Genomic DNA, 23779 nt, shown 5'->3' on the forward strand with positions numbered 1-23779 from the left:
TTGCTGAAGTACATCAATCAGCATCCTGCAACCACCCCAGGCCTGTTTAATGCTGGTTGCAGATTTATTTGGTTATTATAATTTAAATGTTTGCTTGTCAATATCACTGACATCTTCAGGGTTATATCTTCAGACAGTAGTACTACCCAAGACAATTGAATTGATGTTGTGTAAAACTGCTGGAGCAGCCTTGAAATTATTGTGAATCAAAGTTTTAACTTGAGTTTGTACCTTTAAACTTGAAAGGTGCATATGCCTCCTCTCTCTTTCCCTCTCTTATAGAGATGCCATTGCCAAAGCCTTGTATTTGGTTTTGTTTGACTGGTTGTTGGAGCAGATCAATGACTGGCTGAGTCCCTCAAAGATGGACAGCACAGTGGGGGTTCTGGACATTTATGGGTTTGAGGTTAGTATCCTGGACTGACATCTGGAGACATAAAGTAAAGAATATCTTGTGGTGTTGGATGTAACATCACAGATTCTCTGTTATTCTGTAGGACTTGGGAGTTAACAGCTTCGAGCAGCTGTGTATCAACTTTGCCAATGAGCAGCTGCAGCACTTTGTCAACAAGGCAGTGATCTCTCAGGAGCAGGTAAGTTGGATAAAGGCTAGATGAATGATCAACTGACCGTCTGGGACCTTCTTAAATAAGGCAGACCTTGTAAATGGATTATTACTAAAAACATTACTGATGTAGATCAGTTAAGCTGCTCATAATACAACTGCTTTTGGGTTGAGAGTTTAAAAAAACATGAAGTAAATCTCCTTCTATTAATTGTTTACTTCCTGAACAATTTTGTGATGCAACCTGACCAAAAACATTTACCACTGTGGTGTTGATGGGTTAGTGTAGTAACCACATCCTGAATCCAGCCATATAATAAAATATACATATAGGATTGAATTTGCTAACACTTTGAATGAATGTAAATAAGCCTGTTCTCAAAAATGCTGAAACGTTACTAAATAAGAAAATGAAGCTTTGAATTGCAGAATTTATGGGTTAGTTGATGGGTTAGTTAATGTCAGACCTATTACCCTTTATTGATAACCTATTAACATGTATTACTGTTGATGGCTTATTAGAAAGTGAAAAACTAATTTAATGTATATAAAACAAGCAACCACTTGATTTATAATATACCTTCAATAACAACATTACTTTTAATGACTCACCGGCCAAAGTGATTATTTATGACCTGGTTTATCAGGAGAAGATTCCTGGTGGGCTGGGCTGGTTGTTTGGCTGCAATGGCCGGTTACAGGGTCACTTAAGACAATAACTTTATAAATGAATAATCACACATCAGCATTTTGCAGTAGGCTCACTTAACTGTACACCCAGATGTAAGCTGATGGATGTGTGTGATGTGAGTAAGAAAGAGAAATTAGAAAGTCAGGATTGAGAATAGAAACCTCATAGGGGGAGATGAAAACCAGAGTTAAAAAAGAAAAGCTTTACAAGCCCAATGCACATAAGCCAAACTAAGCAAATATAAAAAAAGGAAAAAAAAGCTTGCTGCTTAGTAAAGGTACAAAACAAGTGCTAGAAGTTGATGGTGATGAGGTATGAATGCTAGTTACAGTCTCAAAGTATATATGTGATACAAATATGTGCTTTGTTAAATGCAAAATTGTGCATTGCGAGTGTGAAACACTTAGTAGTTTAGTGTAGTTTTGAATCCACAGCAGGTGGTGGTGAAGAAGAGGTAGAACCAAGTACAATATCTCAACCATACCATTAACTCCAAAGTGGAGATGTAGGTCTGCTTAATAATTGTCCGAACACTATTGCAGGCAGGGGATATTGTTGCAATTAGACGTTTTAAAATTGTATTTAGTGATGCAGAGACCACTGCAAAACAGTCATGCCGAGTGAATCAAATGCACATAGAGCTGCTTTTGAGTGACCCCATTGTTACAGCCTCCCTAAACAAAAATTGGCTTAACTGGAGATCTGTGTTGCGTCATAATCTACCGGAAGAACTTCTCTTCTGTTTGCAGGAGTGTGTGTGAGTGTGTGTATGTCTGCTCGTCTCTGTCGCTCTTCACACACAAACTGACAATCACATATATTTAGGTATTAATTGATGGTATTTGATGATGAATCCGGAATCATTCCCTTTAACCCTGATGTCCTGGTTGTTCGCATCACGTTACGTCTCATGTTGTGTGTAGCAGGTTTGAACATGTCTCATAAACTCTAGAGCGAATCAAACACTAATTAAATGTCAAGTACTGTACGTGTCTTAATAATTTCTGATTCGTGTTGGTCTTTATTGTCAAAGTGTAAGGTGAGCAAAGGTCAGTGGGGGAGTGAAGAGGAAGCAGACTCTGACAGGTGACGCTGACACAGTACAGGACGACCAGACATTTAATGTGCGTCTGTCCTAGTTCTCAAGCAGCGGTGGTTATAATTATGCAGCTGCAGGACATGGTTAAAAGAATGAACATAGCAGAAAACATGAATCGATTATGTTCTGTCACTGCCTTGATGCAGCGTTGTCCACGTCTGCATCGCGATGCATCTAAGAATCAAGAAATTTCCACACCTCTAGTCAAGACCAGTGTGAAGTTGTCTCTTCAGTAGAGCCAAGGTGGGAGGCAGAAAAGCACTGAGGTGCAACAGAAAACAACAGAAAAGCACTGAGGTGCCGTGCATTGTAAAGACTGGCGAGCTTGCTTGGTTTGTCAAATCTTTCAGAGAGCCCATTTTTAGCCAAGTGATATGGGGTATTGGCGCAGACTTGATATGTTGAATACTGTTCTTTTCCATTAAGTGTATTGAACTCTTCATACACTAGTTGTGGGCCGTTATCACTAACGAGCTGTTGCGGTAGACCATAACAGCTGAAAATCAACCTTAGCTCTTCGATGGTTCTCTCTGAGGAGGTTTTTTTCATGACAGCAACCTCAGGCCATTAGCTATGAGCACCGACTACAACTAAAAAACATGAGGACTCATTGCCATGGTGCTTCAGGCCAGTCCCACGGATGTAATTGAGCCAGCTGTGGGAGGTTTCTCAATTTCTGGTAGGCTGAACATGACTTTGCTTTCTCCTCTATAGCTGTATCAAGTCCTGGCCACCAGATATAGCTGCATATGATTTCTTTCATTCGCACCACACCACAGTGTCCATAGTGGAGCTCGTCAAGCACTTTTTTTCTTAGTGGCAGTGGAATAATGACACGCTAGCCCTAGCATCTGGACTGGACCAAAAGCTTGGGGCCAAGCTGTAAACCCATATGACAGGAAAGATGACCAAAATGCAAGAGGTTGGTTGACACATCTTGGTATTGCGTTATGCGTTTGCACAGTGAATGAAGGAGATAAGTGTCACATCCTGTTGAGGCGTGCATCCTGTTGCCAGTAGATGGTGCAATGATTATGTTGAATTTGGAATGTAAATGTGGTCACAAGGTCATTAAACATGTTAAATCTTGTGGACAATGTAAAGTCATGTTAGTGAAACGTCCTTTTTCATGGCAATATGGCAACGGTCATGCTGTTGAATTAAAACATACGATTAGCAAAACTTTTCTTTGCCGTGGTTTTGGAGGTAGCAGGGAGAGCACCATCACCAGGACCATAGGATCAATCAGCGCAGGTTAGAGCTGTTAGCTGATTGATCCTCTGATACAAAAGCAGAGCAGCCGAGCTGCCTAAAAAAGACGGAGACGGAGACCCATGCTGAGAGACACTCATGAACAGTCACACAGAGACAGAGCTAAAAAGCTGAGACGCCAGCAGGAAGTGCTGGTGTATTTTGAGTTAGGTTGCTACAACCAGGTTCAATCCGTGAGCCCTGCATGGCACAAACAGAGCTTGTGGATTAATTTCCAGAAGTCTGGCTCCAACACCTTTGTTTTTGCCTCTCATATTGTCCCCATTATCATAAGACTGTCCTCTGCATGAATGGTCCTCTATGTGGAACCAAATGGGTCTTCATCCTCAGGCTCAGACAATATTGGTGATGCCTGTGTGGCTGAGGAGGTGGATGGCTCCTCATCCTGGCCAGTGGTCGAGGGTGCTCCCAAATATTTCAGAAGTAGACGTCTTTTCCTGTGGGGAGACCTGAGGTCAACCGGCCACCGTCCCCATCTCCTTCTGAGTGTGTGAGAGACCTCAGCTTCGCTGCCTGCTGCTCACTAACTGGAAATAGAATGCCTACTCTGACAAGGTAAACTGACACACGGTGACATGATGAAATAGAAAATAGAAAATCATCTTTTTTGCGACCACCTTGTGCCACCCCGGCATGATGCCACCCTGGGCAGCTGCACATGTGACCCATAGATTCATGTCTGCTGTTGGCCCTTGGCAGAGGTATATTCCCTACTGAGTGCCATTCTAGTTCAATTTTTTATGAAAGATATAGGACTGTACTCTGGTCCAATCCCGTCAGATTGCTATCTTTGGTGTCCTTGAGGAAGGTGTTAGAATGAGTGCTAAACAAAATGCAATCTCCTTGGTTCTAATTGTGTGTTGAATGCGTGAATTCTCATTGAATGAAAAAACAAACAAATCTACGGCTAACCAACCAGACATAGTGGTGCTTGACAAGGACTAGAAGATGGCAGGAGTGATAGATGTTGCAATCTCCACTGACAGTAACATCAGTAAGTAGGAGCACAAGAAGATCTAGAAGTGGCTCAAAGAACAATTGGAACAGATGTGGAAGGCAGGGGCAGACTGGGACAATAATTCAGGCCGGGAATTTGACTCCATTCCAGGCCACCCTTTTCACGCAAAGCACCAGGGGTCTCATTTATAAAACAGTGCGTGGGATTCATACTAAACGTGTACGTGCACACAAAAGCCGGAAATGGCATACGGAAAATAAAATTCCGATTTATGAAACCGTGTGCACGCACACCTGAACACAATGTTCACTTTATAAATCACAGTCCACCTGGAAACGTTTGTACTTGGATCTGCCTCATACTCCGCCCTCTACATGCCCACTTTCAACCATAAATGGTCAATGCAAAGCACCTCATGAATATTAAATTATCCTGATGACCAATGGGTTTCCACCGAAGAAATGATAGCAGCTGTCATGACAGAGTCACGGCATCAATCGATGAGAAGAGGAAGCAAAACTTTCTGACATTGACTTCGAAGTGTTTGTTAGTGAGGTGGAGGTGAAGAGCGATTTTATGGGACAGCAGTGATGTCATTAATAAATAAAATACACTGACACACATCTGCTGCTGCTGTTACACACTTTAACCTAAATAGCGGCAACCATTATGTAGGCAGCGTACTTACCAGGGGGAGATTCTATCGCAAACCCCTATAGACACCACCACGTGAGCACACTGATTACTACCACTGCAACTCACACTGCAAGGACGAGACCACAACACACTTTTCAAGTGACCACCATCCTTCAGGCCTACTACACAGCATGCAAAGTGGTGTGCATCCCCTGAATACTCCCCGTAGGTCACCCAGCTGCCTAAAACAAGTAAAGGTGTGAGACACTCAGTTGGTTCAGGGTCACCATAAAATATTTAAAAAAACAATCAATACAGACAACACTGGTGTAGGCAAAGTAGCAATCTGGCACTTGATCTGCAACGAGGGGGAGACAAGGTCAGCCATCAAATTGCAACCAAATACATTAGAGGGGATCAGCCTTTACGCTGCTATTAAATATAACCCTGCTCAAAATGGGACCCTACTTTACAGAGACAATGGATGGCTGACTTTGTACTGTGGCTCAAACAGGGGAGAGGTGAACTCTGAATCTTTTCTCAAACATGGGGTCACAGAAATCTGGGTCGAGACACAGCCACCCAACTGAATGTACAAGACACGTCATTAGATTTCAAACAGAACAATATAAACATATCTTTCTCCCAGTCTCCCTTACCTGCACAAACACAGCAGTCACCATCTACCAGGCATCAGACAAAAGAGGAAGTAATTGCCTGCACCTGTCCTTATATAGGCGGGGAGTTCTCCAATCCCACCTTCCAGGCCGGCGCTCTAACTCATAGCTGTCAACCCTCACATCTAATTTTGCAGGCTAACCCTATTTGTTGATGTAACAGTTACCTGACTAGTTATACATTTGGCCACTCTGTTTATCAGAGAGGAAAATTATCCAAATTACAAAACATAAATATGGGACTGACCAACAAGTATTTAAATACTGAGTTTTCAAGGTATGCTATGGCTATGGTTGAACCCTCAAAAATTCACTAAGAATACAGCAATCATAGAACACACAAATGTACAAGGCAAGACACACAAAACAATTAGCCTACACTTTAATAAAGAGAATGAGATACACCTGCTCAAATTATTAACTTTATTTTCAAGCATCAAGCATATTAAAAGTATCAAAAATTTCACACACACTGATATTTAACTTAAGCTACAACCATGTAACTAAGTCAAAAGTTTGAGCTTACAACGTTCACTCACTGGTATCCATAAAGAAAACCACTAAGCGTAACCAGTAAGTAATTATCACTAGTATACCAGTAGGCGGCACAGTAACTCACTGCTCTCTGCCATCTTGTCAATGACGCCATCTTTGTCAAGTGCCATAAGAATCTCCTTCTCTGTTGCCATTAAAAGGAACACTTCTAGGTTCTCTTGAGTTAGGGTGGTTCTTAGGCGGTTCTTCACTAATTTCTTCACTAATCTTTTGTCCAGAACAGTGCAATGTAGGAACAGCTAAGTTACTGTGCAGAGCTCTAAAACTCCCAGGCTTCTGGTGGACAATCCAAGCTTGAGGAAGACATGCAAACCATTTATTATTTAAATAATATGAGTATCGTCAACTTACAGTAAGTGAGCTGGTCTGAATCATGAAAATCCTGATCTGAAAATAATCCAACTTTGGACTTGTTCACAACCCAAAACCCTAAATTTGTTTTTGCTAAGGGCTTTTAACGTCGGTATCAAACATAAACAGTTTATTATCAACAACTGGTATTACACTGTACTCCCATGCTCCTTGGAAGGTCCTATTTCCCAGGTTGTGAAGTTGTTGTTCTGACTTTGGTTTGTTCATCTGCTTTTAAGTCTTTACAGCGTTTGAACAACACCTTGACCACTCTTTTCAATAGTTGTATATCAATTAAGAGTAAATAAAAAGGATCAGGTTCACATTAATGAGAAAATGTCTTTACTGCCGAAAAAGTATGGTGTTATAAGGCTCTTCTGAGAGATGGACATGCAGTTTGCCAGTGACAAAAGTGTAACATTTGATAATTTCACCTTAAAAGCTACTATTTAGAGCTGATTGTAATATATATATATATATATTAATCTGACAACACATAAATTAGATACAACTATTGAACCTTTAACTGAGAAATTAGTTCAGCAACAGTAGTTTCAAACCTGGATCTGTTGTAGTCCAACCAGCTCCTGTAAGCAGCGAGGGTTCCACCTACAGCTATTTAGACCTGCAGATGAAAACATTTAAATGTCAAAATTTAGACCACCTACAGGCATGTAGTACTAAAACCAATGATCTTGTAGTCTGTGTTTTCATCTAAGTAATAGGTAAACTGTTCAATGAAACCAAGAACTAGCATTCTTTAAACCAAAGAGCACCCACTGCAGTATCACTGTGTGTGTCCTATAGGAAGAGTACAGTGCAGAACAGATCCAGTGGAACTCCATGCATCTCAAGAACTTCAACTCCTGTCTGGAGCTGATTTCCTCTAGGCCACAAGGCATCCTGCATATATTGGACGAGCAGACTTGCCTCCCCCAGGTACAGATATGCACACACGCACACACACATTCATAAATATACATATATCCCTCTTATTATCCTTCGGGTATTCACCTTATTCAATGTTTAAAATCTCTAACAAATGGGTTTGATAAATTTTCCAGATTTATTGGGGACAACTGGGTAAACATAAAATGTACATATTATATGTTTTCAATGTGAACGCATCTGTGTATAAACTTCTAATCATCTTCTAATCATCTTCTAATCATCTAAAAAACCTTAATCTACTCAATCATATAAGATGCCGGCCCTTTTATCTGCCGCGGGAGTTTACAGGCCTTATTGCTATGGCTGTATACATACCACCTAGTGCCAACACCAAGCTTGCACTGGACGCCCTGCTAACCACCATCGGTAAATCACTCAATGCTTACCCTGATGGAATTTTTAACAACATGTGACATGTGCCACGAGAGGTCTTAACACACTGGACCATGTCTACAGCAATGCTAAGGAAGGATACAGAGTCTCCAGCCTCCCCCACTTGGGCCTGTCTGACCATCTATCCCTCTTTCTCATGCCTGCTTACTAACCTCTCATAAGTAACTCCAAACCTAGTGTGAGAATCATAAAGACATGGCCTGAGGAGGCTTCCTCTCAACTCCAGGACTGACTTACTACACATCCACAGTCCTGTTTTACATAAAGAACTGTGTTGATTGTACAGTTGATAAATGCATCTGGTCCTTCACAAACAACAAACTGTGGATGAATAGGGATGTCAAACTTCTGCTGCTGGAACGCAATACAGCCTTCAGATCAGGAAACAGTGATCTCTACAGCACTGCCAGGTCCGATCTGAAGAGAGCCATTAGGGGGGCTAAGGCACCATTCTTCACCCCTGAGAATCAACACCGGAGCCCCACAGGGGTATTCTCCCTCAACACACATGACTGCACACCGACCTACAATACAAACAACATTACATTACATTACATTTCATTTAGCTGACGCTTTTATCCAAAGCGACTTACAATAAGTGCATTCAACCATGAGGGTACAAACCCAGAACAACAAGAATAGAGAAAGTACAATTTCTTCAAAAAAAGCAAAACTACAAAGTGCTATAAGTAAGTGCCATTTTAAGTGCTACTAAATTGTTAGTTTTAAAAATGTTATTCAAGGTATAGTCGGAAGAGATGTGTTTTTAGTTTGCGGCGGAAGATGTGTAAACTTTCTGAACATAATTAAATTTGCAGACGACACCACCGTGGTTGGCTTGATACACAATGGTGACGAATGTGCCAACAGGGATGAAGTCTGCAAACCAACAGAATGGTGCTCCACCAATAACCTGGCACTTAACATCTACAAAACAAAGGAGATGATCATCATCTTCAGGAAACAGAAGGAGGAACCTGCTCCCCTACACATCAGAGGAGACCAAGTGGAGACTGTGGCCTCCTTTAAATTCCTGGGCATGCACATCTCCCAGGACCTCACATGGACCACAAACATCACGACTCTGGTGAAGAAGACACAGCAGCGGCTGTATTTCCTCAGGACGCTGAAAAGAGCCAACCTGTCCCAGCAGCTGCTTCTCTCCTTCTATGATTGCTCCATTCAAAGCATTCTCACATACGGCATGCTGGTGTGGTTTGTTAGCTCCACTGAGGCAGACTAGAAAGCTCTTCAAAGAGTAATTAAGACTGCACAACAAATCGCTGGAACACAGTTACCAACACTAAAGGACATTTACAAAACACGTTGTCTCAGCCGAGCCAAAAACATAATCAGAGACTCATCCCATCCGGGTCACCACCTCTTTACTCTACTGCCCTCTGGGAGGCTCTACAGGTCTTTAAAAACCCACACTTCCAGGTTCCAGAAATGTTTCTATTCAAGTACAATTAGAGAACTAAATTCTGCTCAAAAGTCCCCAACACTGTGAAATAATCAAGTATGTGCAATCACTGCCATCATGTGACACATTTTATATAGTGCAATACAGAACATGTGCAATTTAATTTTTAACTCTTGACTTTTAACTTATTTATATAGCTTTTACATTACACTGTTTTTACGTGTGTATGTGATCCACTGTTTTTGATGTGTGTGTATATATGTGTGATCCACTGGAGACAGTAATTTTGTTGTGCACTGTACAATGACAAACACGGCATTGAATATCTATCTTAGTGAGAGAGCCACTGATTTACCTGACATGGGGAGTTGTTGTCTCAACCGCCAGTATTACCTTTCAAAAAAGGAAAGTTATAATGGTCCGGTTATCCACTTGAACAACAGGGTAGACTTAGTGCTCTCATCTAAACAGTTCCAGGCCCCAGCAGGTATGCTGTTCACATGTCAAGACATAAAATCAGCAGTTGAGCTCTTGATAACACGATAAATTGAGAAGGTTATACTTGAGATGACAACTTGCGTTATGACCCAGCTCAAGGGAAGCAACATAGAGGAACAAGTTATGCCGAATCGAATTTATTGTAAATTAAATTTATCAGAAACCATAGAGTGCTGGCTGATAGCAATGCTGCTGATCCTGGCTGCACAGATAGAGAGAGAAGCTTCTCAGGCTTTGATTAGGCCAGACAGCAGGTGCCAGGTAAAGAGCTCAAACAAGGGAAGTAGGAGCTCCAGGTTGGCTGGAAAACATGGCACAGAACAAGTTTTGAGACATAAAGGAGAGGCACATGTATGGGTACACTTAGAAAAACTTGGTTGCATAGAAACAATGCAGGACGGACCAGAATGTGACAAAATTGCAGTAATACAGAAGATATAGTTACTATTTAGTTAAGCGATTATCCTTAGTTAAGCGATTCAACACTTCGGAGCCCACCCTGAAGGAGGTCCAAGAAGCAGTCAAAGCTGCAAGAGCAAGTTCTGCCCCTGGCCCCAGCGGAGTATCCTATAAGGTCTACAAGCAGTGCCAAAGGCTCCTAGTATGTCTCTGGAAGATCCTAAAAGAAATCTGACAGAGAGGAAAGGTGGTTGCTCAGGGGAGGCAAGCGAAGGGTGTTTGGATACCGAAGTAAGAGGACTCAAGCAACATCAAGCAGTTTCGTACCATCTTTTTCAAGATTGTGTCCCAACGCCTTACTGAGTTCCTCTTTAAGAACGCATATATAGACACTTCAATGCAGAAGGAGGGAGTCCCAGGGGTACCTGGATGCCTAGAGCATACACAAGTGGTAACCCAACTGATCCGGGAGGCAAGGGAAAGCAGAGGAGACCTAGCAGCACTCTGGCTGGACCTAACCAACGCATATGGATCGATCCCACACAAGCTCGTCGCAACAGCACTGATTAGACACCATGTTCCAGACATGATCCGGAACCTCATCCTGGACTATTACAACAACTTCAGGTTGAGAGTCTCCTGAGGATCAACATCATCTGCATGGCATCAGCTGAAGAAGGGCTTCATCACTGGCTGCACAATCTCAGTGTCACTGTTCTCCCTGGTTATGAACATGATTGTCAAGTCAGCGGAGGTGGAATGTAGAGGCCCCATGTACAAATCCGTGACTAGGCAGCCCCCCATAAGAGCATTCATGGATGACCTAACGGTGATGACAACATCTGTCCCTCGGTGTAGATGGCTCCATCAAGGGCTTAAATGACTCATATCATAGGCAAGGATGAGTTTCAAACCAGTCAAGTCCAGGTCTTTAGTCCTGAAGAAGGGAAGAGGGGCTGACAAGTTCTGCTTTACCCTGGGAGGGACTCAGATTCCGACAGTGACAGAGAAACCGGTCAAGAGCCTGGGCAAGTTCTTTGACGGATCCCTGATGGACACAACCGCACTTCAGCAAACCAGGAGCGACTTGACAGATGCGAAAGTGGCTTCAGTAGGAATCTGTGTCAAGACCGGAAGGAAGTGGCAGGCACATGAAGCTGTCGACAGAGCAGAGGCATGGCTGTGGCACAGCATCTTGGTGGGCACGGTAGCGGTGGGACAGGCTGGAGTGGGCAGCTTTCCCAAACCATGCTATGACAAAGCCCGGGGAAAGGAGAAGCATCAACTGGTGCAGGAGGAGATACTAGCAGAGGTGGAGGAAGAACGCAGAAGCAAGATGGGTGGCATGTACAAGCAAGGCGCCTGGACTGTATGGGAGCAGAACCCCGCAAGACTACCTTGACTGAGCTCTGGAAAGCCGAAGCATGGCGCATCAAGTTTCTCATCCAATCAGTATATGACGTTCTCCCTAGTCCAGCCAACCTGCATTGCTGGGGCATGCCCAACACACCAGCATGTCAACTGTGCCAGAGGAGGGGCACATTGGAACACATCCTCAGTTGCTGTCCAAAGGCCTTGGGGGAAGGGCGATACAGCTGGGCGCCATGACCAGGTCCTAAGGTCCTTGGCAGACACAATCAGCACAGCGATCCAAAGCAGCAAGAACAAGCATGCCCCGAAAAAGTCCATCACCTTCATCAGTGCTGGGGAGAAGGCACACTATCAGCCTAGCGCTGCAGAAGTGCTTTTTGCCACGGCACAGGACTAGCAGCTCAAAGTCGACCTAGGAAGGCAGCTCAAGTTCCCAAAAAAACATTGCAACCACGTCGCTCTGCTCAAACATGGTGTTAACATCGGTCTACAAAGCAAGTCGTCCTGATGAAACTTACCGTCCCCTGGGAAGACCAGATCAAAGAAGCCAATGAATGCAAGAGGGCAAAGTACAGAGATCTTGTCGCAGAATGCAGGACCAATGAATGGAAAAACCCGCTGAGAGCCAGTTGAAGTTGGGTGCCAGGGCCACTCTCTAATAAAGACACTGAAACTCCCTGGAGTAAAAGGACTGCAGCGCAAAAGAGCCACAAAGAGCATCCTGGAGGCTGCCGAAAAGGCCTCATGATGGTTGTGGATCTGGAGGGGGAATCTATGGTGTAGTCACTGTTACAGTTACAGTTGATATTCTATTTTAAAAATAAGATCTTTCTAAATGATTGAAAAGGTGTTTGGTTTTCCTTTTTTTTCTCTTCTTTTCTTCCAAATGTTATTTATAACAATAAACACCCAAAAGATCTGTCTTTCCAATTTTAGGTCAATTGGTGAGATTTTACAGTGATTTGTATATTCTTCTATAGTTGCATAATTGGTACTCTGGATGAATACATCCAGAATACTGATTTGGGTGGGTGGGAGGAATGATCGAGGTGGCAGCTGATGATGGATCACGATGGTGGATCCTGATGATGGACTGTGGATTATGGTGGCACCTGATTGTGGTGGTGGATCCTGATCGTGGTGGCAGCTGATCGTGGACTATTATTTTTAACGAGACTGCTGATATACAATAGGCCTACTCACATACTCTACCATAACTGACAATAACTCCTCAATTCATATACTTTCCATTATGTTACAAACTGTTTCTTCTAATCAATGTTGTAAATTCTCCATTACACGTGGCATCTATCGCACTTCTGTCTGTCCTGGGAGAGGGATCCCTCACATGTGAGGGATCTATCTGAGGTTTCTAGGTTTTTTCCACTGTTTAAAAGGGTTTTTTAGTAGTTTTTTCTTACTCTTGTTGAAGGTTAAGGGCAGAGGATGTCGCACCTTGTTAAGCCCTATGAGACAAATTGTGATTTGTGAATATAGGCTATGCAAATAAAATTTCATTGATTGATTGATTGAACATAAAGGGCTTTCTTTTTTTCCATTTTTTTTATTTTTCAGGCCACTGACCACACCTTCCTCCAGAAATGCCACTACCACCATGGGAACAGCCCCCACTATGCCAAGCCCAAAAGCCCACTTCCAGTCTTTACTATTTATCACTATGCTGGAGCTGTCACTTATCAGGTACCGGGAAAAGCACAACAATTTATTGCAGCTGATGCAGTGACAACAATTGTACTTTAAATAATGCTCTTTTCTTGTTTTAGGTTCAGAATTTCCTGAATAAGAACCATGACCAGTTCAAGACAGAAGTGGTGGAACTTTTTGCCAGGAGTCAGTTAAAGGTGAAAACAACTAGAAACTTACACAGGTTGTCAATGTGGGCCCATTTGCTTAGCATAGCATAGCAAAGCAGAATTTTTGGAATTGGTTAACAGGCAAAATACTGAAAGTATCCTGAATTAAAAAGACAACAATTTCAGTCACTCTTCTCCACCCGTTTCAATTTTAATACATACAATCTCATTCCTTCATAACAACACCATTACCCTAAGGATGATTAATTATTGTAAATACATAACAAACCAGTCACAGTAGACGTCCCAGAGTGAAGGACACAGGAACAGTGGGGAGAGAGGAGTGATCAGACTGTGTGCAAATATAGGCGTGATCAGTTGGTACAGACATTGTAATGCAATGTCACCTGGGTCAAAAGGAGGGAAGAACAGGGGATTTACATTGACCCCGTTCAGACCTGGTATGAATTATCTTCCTGAGTGATCCGTTAACAAGTGGTCAGCGCTCAGCCCAGGTCTGAACGCACCCCAATTTTTCCTCAATGAGTCTTGAGATCTGATCACTCGGACCACATTTTGGTGTGATCTGAGTGATGAAAGCATCAGGCAAGGCAAGGGCAATGGGTGAGATGGGAAGGAGTGGAAAAAAGAAAGATCTCCTGGATAGACCAATGGAAGATATGGACATTCATGACCTTCATGGCTGCCTTGATGTCTTTCCATCTCCCAAGAATCTCAGCCAGTAGTGGGGAGAGGATCCCACATGTCTTCTATTCCCAACTTCAACAACACTAAAGGACATCCCGGTGGGCTAAAAGACCAGCCTCACTCAAGGCCAAAACACTTATTAACCCTGCCAGGTCCTACAGCCCTGGAAAGTTGGAACACATATGTCAACACTGTGGCAAACGACGCTGCCACCGGGGTCTCCCAACAACAACCAGAGACAAACTATTCAGGTTTCAACATGCCTCATTAGAGGAGAACGGCAAACATAAATGGTCCAGTAGTCTCAGATGGCATCGTGGCAGCTCACCTCAGCTCTGTCCATGTGTCTTTCTCTGTCTCATGTGTGTCACCCTCTGAGTTGGCAGCTCTGCTGCTGCTTTTTTAATCCAGGGAGAATAATTGGCCAACTGACCTCAGCTGTGCCAATTAAATCTCCCTGATTCACCTGGAGGTGCTCTGACAAGCTACCTCCACATACCCCCCATTGCCAAAAAACACATTCGGGGGTCACCGCCACCTGGGGATCCAGAAGAGGAACGGGCACCGCTGCCTTCACCACTATCTGGGGACCTGGAAGAGGAGCGGGAGCAGTCTTCACCTCCCATCTGCCTGCTCCCGGTACATGGCCATGAACTCCTCTGTCATTCCAGCCAGCTCCATCTCCAACTTCACGTTGCCCACATTGGGCCCCACATTGGGTGCCACTTTGGCAAACAACGTTTGGGTCTCCCAACAGCAGCCAAAGACAAACAATTCATTTTTATTTTGAGAACAGAGAAAACATAAATTCAAATAACAGAACATAGCTTTATCGTGGCCCAGCTCTGTTCAGTCTCCTCCTATCTTAGGTTTCGTGTGTTTCTCCCTCTGCACCAACTAACTCTCCCTGGTTCACCTGGAGGAGCTCTGACGAGCTACCTCCATAAACACCTTTCCTCCACACTTCACACCACAAACAATTCTTTGGGAAGGTGAGGGTCCAACTAGACTCGCCACTTCCCCTGAGCCTCACTCATGCAAGTTTAAATCAAGCTTACAGTGGGTGGATGCAGTGTAGGAGGCTTATGAGCGTGAATATGTGGAGCTGGCCAATGCTCAACAATATGGCTGGAAAACAAAGGTCTAGCCAGTTGAGGAAGGCTGCTGAGGGTTTGTACCCAGATCAACTACAAGACTGCTTGAGATACGAGTACAAGGGAAGACCAACCAACTGCTATAGACTTCTCCAGAGTGCTGAGAAGAGCAGTCAGAGGGCTTGGATGAAGATGATTGGGCACCAACTGAGTGGATGGCATCTAGGGACCCTAAGATTCACTGCTTAACCATTTGGAGGTACAAAAACCTTCTGGAGAGTAAGTGTCCAGTACCTAGTATCTGTTGTGCCATAATGCATTAAACGTGATACCATAAAATGGTGTGCCTTTCGGCATTCAATAAATTTGGTTATCAAAATAAAATATTAAATATTAATGTTTTATTATTAATATTAAATAATAACTTTAATTGATTAAAGTTACCTCGGGGCACCACCCTTCAAAGGAAGGGAAAAGATAGCCAATTTATTGAATAAAGTCTCATAAAAGTACTAACTACAAATTTGGAACTCTGATTAACAATTAAATTAATAACTATAACCAAAATTACCATATAGATAGTTAGCTAAGTTGAAGGATATGGATTTCTTGACAGTGTAGAGGTTGGCAAAATTCACTTATGCAACATTAATAAAAAAGCATTTGTGAAAGGAAAACATTTATTATGAATATAATAAAGTATAAAAACACAAATTACTAACTGGCCAAAGAGATAACACCCTTCCCCCACCTATTGGAATGTTTACGACCTGTAGAGATAATGAGGTGAAGGGATATGCATGTGTCTGTGTGTGTTGGTGCCAAATTAGACAAAATTACTAGATTGGATGCAACGAAAGACTGTGAAGAGCATAACAGACTAACATTACTTTCTCAATAACTTGTACCCAAAATATCACAACACCACAAATCAAACTTATAAACATCACACAGAATCGAATAAACAGTCTTGCTTAGCCTAGTATAATTATTAAGCCCAGTTGTGTTACCCGTCCGTGGAAAGGGGAAAAAGGAAGTTGCTGTGCAGTTCGCAGTTTTGTGTCGTCTTGCAAGTCTGTGGCTCCTGCCTTGGTGATTCTGTTGAGCTGTGTAGCTCAGTTGCTGGTTGAAGTTTTCCTGCAGGACATCACATCGCTGCTAGGAGGGTTGGTAGAGCTTGGAGTATGAGGAGGTTTCCTTGGTGAGATGAGCTGGAAGCTGCACCTTTGTGCTCCTCTCGAAGAGTTGGATGGAAAAAGAGGATGTGAGCTGGAGAAGAGGCTCGACAGCCTTCCCTCCTGTGGAAGGATTGTAGGAAGAGGCAGAAGAGACAGAAGAGGGGGAGACCTGGCCTTATATTGGCCCGATGACCTCACAGGTCATGGGGTCCAGAGTGACCAATGGGAGTTGAAACCTGTGTCCCTGGGGGGGGTTTCACACCTCTGATGCTCCCTGGGAGACTGAGTTCCTTGCTCTGGTTTTTGATGGCCCCTGGGAGACTGAGTCCTGGAGGGACATGCTGCTTCAGGCTTTGACGGCACATGTAGGCCGAAGTGTGGTTTCACAAAAAACCATGGCCCAACATATCTTACTCAAGTATCTCAGGTGTGTGATAAGTATATCACCGGAGACATATACTTCTATGTAACAGATGTCATAATGACAAAGTTTTTTTATTTTATTTATGAAAAATATACATAGAAGACATGCATGGGAGTGAAAATCACTTAAGCAAATTGCACGTCCAGAAATGTCAGACAGGTCACCAATTTATATATTCTCTGCTGATAATTAAGAGATAAAAAAGTCAAACCTTTCGTGAAAATAAATTCTTATTAAGTAATTTATTTGCTTTGGTGAAAATAGTGTCCTTCTTTAGTCTTGTACAGTAAAAATGATCAACAAGCTACAGACAAAAAATGTTTTAAAGTGAAAATGATTCATTACCGGTATCATGACTAGCAGTAGTCTAAAGAGTAAAAATATTTAGGGAAATGCATTGTACAATGATTTTAAATATGAGAAACCAGTTATTTCAAAAACATCCATAGGAATCCCAAAACACACTAACACACAACAAAGAAAAAAATGTTTACTTCATAAGGCCGTGTTCAGCAGATGGTGTCAGAGATGTTCCAGAAGGTTCACGATGATTACATTCAGCAGAGAGAGCTTGGCTGGAGAAGGAAAGGCCTTCGACAGCAGCACTTTACTGCTGCCTCACACTTCCTCCAGTCCTTGAATGAACTCATCACCCGCCTGGAGAGGTACCGACACACAAAGAATTCTATCAGTAAAAACCTTTGAAGGGGATACAGTTTGACGACATGCATTTAGCAGCTGTGGTTTCTTGGGGTCATTTATTTAAATATATGTAATGGAAATATAAAGATCCATGACAAATATATCCAAAATATTAATTTGGTGTGAATCGTCTCTGATACCAGCTCTACAAGAGATTTCGTGAGATGACTGAATGGCTCTGATGAGGATGTTTCTTGAATATGTGTTAATCATGTGTATTGCTGTTGGTTAATACTCATACGATATGCCAAACATTTGTCGTGCCTTTTAAGATAATTAAATACTAAACAGGTCTCAGTTGCAGGCATGTCTAAAGATGAAACAACTTCTTGATAAGTAATTTTTGTCTTTGCTTTTTCTCACTTTATAACCAGATGCAAAACTACGTTTATTCGTTGTCTGAAGCCAAACTATGTTAAGGTGACCTCAATTGATTTATTTAAATGTAATCTAGTATTATAACACCAGGTACCAACAGTATTTTCCCGGACAAACAATGCATGCATTGGATCTCACATATCTTCTATCAGCTTCCAGGTATCTTTGATGTGGACTATATGTCAGCCCAGCTGAGGCATGGAGGGATGCTGGAGACTATCCACATCCGGAAAGAGGGATTTCCCATCCGGCTTCAATACTCCTACTTCATAGAAAGGTGTTGCAAATATACAAAGCCTCCCTGTCTACATCATTATTAGACTACTTGTTACTTAAAGATGTACAGCACTTCACAACAACTGATTCATTCTAATTGTGGGAATATTCAGATAAACATTTGCAAGCAACAACAGTGTAAAGCAGAGTGTTTCCCACAGTTGATCTGTTATTTCATAGAGGCTTCTTTTATTTAGAGTACCCTCCACAACAAAAGTAATTAATTTGTATGGAGGAACAGAGATGATCTGTCGAAGTTGTGTTATGGTGCTGACACTCTCAAATCATTTGCATCATTGGGGATTTAAGGGCTTCCAAGATGAGCTTGCCATATGATCCATTTCACAGGTATGGGGTTCTGTTGACCCAGCAATTGAGTGAGGTGTCAGACAAAGAACAGACAATGGCTTTGCTGGACATGGTTGGTGCAGAGGAGGAACACTACAGACTGGGTCTCACCAAGGTACCTATTTGCTTATTCATGAGTTTCATTGGAAGTTTTTACTATACATATCAACGTTGTCAGACTTATATGTGTGTTAGCTGTTCCTCAAGGAGCTTCTGTACAAGCAGCTGGAGGAGAAGTGGAACAACACTCAGACCTGGGCTGCCATCACCATCCAGAGGAACATCAGGGGCTTCCTCTGCAGAAGGAACTTCAAGTTCTTCAGACAGAAAGCCATTGTCATTCAGAGCCACATTCGAGGACACCAGGCCAGGTATAGAGAGCATAGAGACCAGAGAGGAATAGAAGGTTGATAAAAGCTGTGACGAAATCTCTGGATTTACAGGAGACAATGTCATTTAAATACAAATGGCACTTGTGATTCTTGGTTTTGAGTCTTTGACTGTGGTAAGCTGACTAATGGCACAAAGGAGCCCCCTAAGTGCTTTGAGCCAAGTGGCTGGATGAGTCTGTTGCTGAATGTGCTCCTTACCTACTTCAGTTTGGTACAGAGGTAATGAGAAGGGTTGTTGATAGCTTTTAGCTTTCCTCTCATCTTGTTATCTGTTACTGGCTCCACATTGTCCAGCCACATCCCCACCACAGCGCTGGCCTCCCTTACCAACTTCTTCAGTTGGTTAGCACCAAAGCTCCCTAAGCTGCCACCCCAACACACGACAAGAAAGTAGATGATACTGGCCAACAGTGGCTGCTTGTTAATACAAGGCGCCGTCCCTTCCAACATCCTGAGACATAATTTAATTACAACCCCAAATCAGAAAAAGTTGGGACGGTAAGTTGCATTTATAATTAATACTGAAAACACTGATTTGTAAATGATATTTTACCTGTATTACAATGAAAACGATACAAAAGCACATTATCTGATCTTTGACCTCATGAATTCTATTGTTTTTTCAAAATAAAAAATCTATTTGGATTCTTGTAACCTATTTCCAAAACGTTGGGACAGTAAGGCATTTTCCACTTTGTAATATTGCCATTCCTTTTCACAACACTTAAAAGACGTTTAGGGACTGAAGACACCAAGTGATGAAACGTTTTATGTGTCATTTTGTCCCATTCTTCTTGCAAACAAGTCTTACGGTGTGCAACAGTACGGGGTCTCCGTTGTCGCATTTTGAAACGCAAAATGTGACACAAACTCTATATGGGACAAGTCGGGACTGCACACAGGCCAGTCGAGCAACCGCACCTCTTCTTCCGCAGCTATGCCTTTGTGTGTGCAGAATGTGGTTTTGCATTGTCTTGTTGAAATATGCATGGACGTCCCTGGAAAAAAAGAGAAAATCTTGAAGGCAGCATATGCTGCTTTTTCAAAATCTCTATGTACTTTTCGGCATTAATGGTGCCATCACAGAACTGTAAGTTACCTTTGCCAAGGGCACTGACAAAACCCCATACCATGACAGACCCTGGCTTCTGGACTTGTTGCTGGTAACAGTCTGGATGTTCCTTTTCATCTTTGGTCCGGAGCACACGGCATCCATTTCTTTAAAAAAAGACGTGAAATACTGACTCGTCTGACCACAATACACATTTCTACTGTGTTATGGTCCATTCCAGATGCCTTCTGTTATGGAAGTTTTCTGTAAGCTGGTGAAAAGAGAACTCAGGGAGTTTACTTTAATGTAGACTTTATGCATCAAGGAGACCAGAAGGTGGAGCAATATACAAATGCTAACAGAGTAACATGAGCAATTGTCACCACCAAGTCTTAAGATGTCTCCCACAGCATCCCCATATACTGTATCTTCCTCTACTTCCGTCACCCATTCCAACAGCACATCCATGAATGGCTAGAATTGCTGTCACTCTCTATGTTACATGTAGGTGTTTGCATCCTATTGGATTGTTAAGTCTAAATATGCATTCCTAAATCACGTTGTGTCCTTACGTCTTGCCACTGGTGAAATACGCAAAAGAGTTAGAGTTGGTGAGAGTTGAAGTTGGTGTCTATCTGTCTGGCGCATCTGAGTTAGATATGGAAGTCCCCGAGCGTAGACACTACAATTTACTGTTGGTTGGCCCTTTATCTATAACCTGACCTTGGGTACTGCTTGGAGAGAGAAGGGAGTGTAGAAAGTTTCATTACCAATAAAAATTCCTTCTAGGGGTTTAACCATGCCTCTGTGGCAGGATCAGGGAGTTAGAATGGTTGCGACAACTCCACCAAAGGGAATTTCACCCCCAGAAATTATAAGGCTGTGTTTAAAATAAACACAGACTTTTCACACAGGTTTGAAACATCCAAAGGGTCAGTGAGAAAGTTCCATTAACTAAATGTATTTATTGAACAAAAATGTATTACGCATTACTGGGGCACCAGCTCCTATATAAATGTCAGATCATGAAGTCATGAATTTTTGATTCAATGTATCTTGTTCTCTTAAAAAGACACAAATGCAACAACCAGATACAAATATATGAGATTTATTGACTATCTACTAAGGGAATGTTTACACGGATCATAATGCAAAGAAAATACAAAATGGAATAAATGAAACATCTTGATATCTAGCAATGAACTTGAAAGGTGACTATTTGGGTGATTGTGGCAGATTATGTGATAAAATGGATTCTGCTGTAATAACGTTACTGGTAATTTATGAATTGATAAGAATAAGCTTAACTTCGTTATAGAAATACTGGGAAAAATTGGTGATGGTCATACGACGTTAAATTTCCAAAATATTTAAACAAGAATTTTATTTTAATTGTAAAAGTTATTTAAAAGTATAACAAAAATGAGTATATGATGCACTGGTCTTCTGATTAGCTGGCTGTTGATTTGGCTTAAAGAAAAATAGGATCTCTCGCAGGAAAGTAGTAGAAGTAAGGTAAAAGTAAAGACAAAGAGTCTTTGTCCGACCACTGTTTAATGGGGGCGGTCACACTAAAGACAAAAAAACTTTTGGAAGATAAGTAATGATTTTGCATTTTTAGGATTGATTTGAAGGTTCTTTTAACAACTTTCGAAGCTCAGCATGGGCTGGCCACTTGTTACATTTCGCAGCTCTGACTCCCTACAATCCCAGTCGCAACTTGTCTTTGTTAGTGGTCCCTAGGTCAAGGCTGACTAGTCAGGGTGACTGGGCTTTCTCTGTCAGGGCCCAGAGGCTCTGGAACTCCCTGCCTGACGAGATTAAGCTCGCCAACTCATTACCTAGCTTCAAAACACTGCTCAAAACTTATTTTTATAACATCCGATTTGTAACTCTGGTACCACTGTGTCGTTGGAAGTCCTTTATTCCTTTTATATTATTTTATCGCAACCACATTTGATGTAGTTTCTTAAATAGGTAAGCTTTTGACTGTGCTGCCTATAAGTGTAGGTGTGTAGTTTAGTTTTTTCTTTTAAAGGCTTAGAGGTAGTGATGTCTTATCTACTGAGCTTGGCTCTCACATGGCTTTCATAGACCTGCCATACAACCCACTAGCCCTGTTTTCCTGGACCAGCTGTAAGCCTGTTTAGCCTGTATTTAATTTTTAGTTTCTGAATTGCCCCACCTGAGAGTCGTTATTTTAGTCTTTGCATGAGCTGTGACACTAAAGAAAACAAGGATTTTAGTTAGAAAAAACTGGTCAAATAAAAAAAACACAAAAAGTATTTTAACAAAGTAGAAAATTATTTGAGTCTGAACTTAATAAAACCAAATGTCAGCACACTGTGACATCATTGTCAATTATAATTACAAGTGGACCACAGCGTAGCCTACCTCTGACGATTTAACCATCTGTCTGTAGTCAGAGGTGAAACAGTTTAAAAAAAAATCTTGTTTGGTTTGTGAAACAAGTGAGGAAAAGACCATGTTCCAGATTCTAGCTTGCGTGATGCAAATTTGGTGTAATGGGCCCCATCCTATCTTTGGATTTGGATTTTAAGCAGACCTATCCAAGACAAACTGAGAGCAGCGAATCAGTTTTGACATATAGGAAGCCAGTTCTCAACTGATTTGAACCACCTTCTTTAAAACTTGTTTTTTTAAATCACTTAATGTGACTGTGATGTATGTGTGTATAATAGCCAGAGGGCAAGAAAAGTAGAATGTCTGAATGACAAAAACTTGTTACTTAGTTATTTCCACCTAGTGTCATGAGTGTAGTGTAATGAGAACACAATTCTTAATTTCAAATGATGTCGTGTTCTTTTATCCCGAGGTATGAGAAGAGTCGGTCTCTGTTTGGTTCAAAAAGTATTTATTCAGAAGCAATGAAAAGGTACAGCATAGCTATGTGCACATAGCTATGGGCACTCAATACACAGCCTCGGCTTTCTAGTAGCACGGGGTAGTCAAGAGTCGCCCCGAACGGACGACAGGTAATATTTATAATAGTAGGTAGAAGGCGTGGTCCCAGCATCTTGGAACTGGAATCCACCAATGATGAGGAGCCGCTCCCAGGTTCGTCCCTCCTTTGATAGTAACTGGGCAAATCTTCACATTCTGACAGTGTTTGGTTTTGTGTATTAAAAACAAGCCTTTATCCGGCTGAAGCTTTGTGAGTCTTCAGTAGTTTTGCAGATACAGTGTTGTTGTTCATTGGAGTGAGAAACATTGTGTTTCTGCTTTATCGGCTGTATGTTCTGTGTGCGTAAGCATGCGTATTTATCAGACAAGACAACACCTTTCCTATCTGGCCTTCAGAAGCTGGGGCAGCTGCTTGATTTCTTTCTAAGGCATAGGTCACAGTGTCTTAATGAGCACAGTGCATTCATGTATGTGTGATGTTGAATAAAGCTAAAGGAATACTGTTTAAGTACAGTGTATTGTATGCCACGGATTACAGTCCTAACACATAACAAAACATTAATTCTTTCTGTTAAGGTACAAACATGGTGCGTGTAAAATCGATCCTTTTCGGGGCTATAGTGTCTAATTATATTATTAAAATCCTAACA

At 42.0% G+C, this 23779-nt stretch overlaps 1 protein-coding gene across 1 annotated transcript in view; it reads left to right on the forward strand.

The window, feature by feature from the left end:
- LOC117753425 (myosin-IIIa) overlaps positions 1-14632 on the forward strand; it is a 41947-nt gene extending 27315 nt beyond the window's left edge. The window contains exons 14-19 of the mRNA XM_034571502.1: positions 283-406; positions 498-593; positions 7612-7743; positions 13415-13540; positions 13624-13701; positions 14393-14632. Coding sequence (XP_034427393.1) covers positions 283-406; positions 498-593; positions 7612-7743; positions 13415-13540; positions 13624-13701; positions 14393-14632 — 796 coding nt within the window. The remainder of the gene's footprint in view (positions 1-282; positions 407-497; positions 594-7611; positions 7744-13414; positions 13541-13623; positions 13702-14392) is intronic.
- Positions 14633-23779: the final 9147 nt, after the last annotated feature.

Source organism: Hippoglossus hippoglossus, chromosome 19 (genome assembly GCF_009819705.1).
Source record: "Hippoglossus hippoglossus isolate fHipHip1 chromosome 19, fHipHip1.pri, whole genome shotgun sequence".
Lineage (NCBI taxonomy): Eukaryota > Metazoa > Chordata > Actinopteri > Pleuronectiformes > Pleuronectidae > Hippoglossus > Hippoglossus hippoglossus.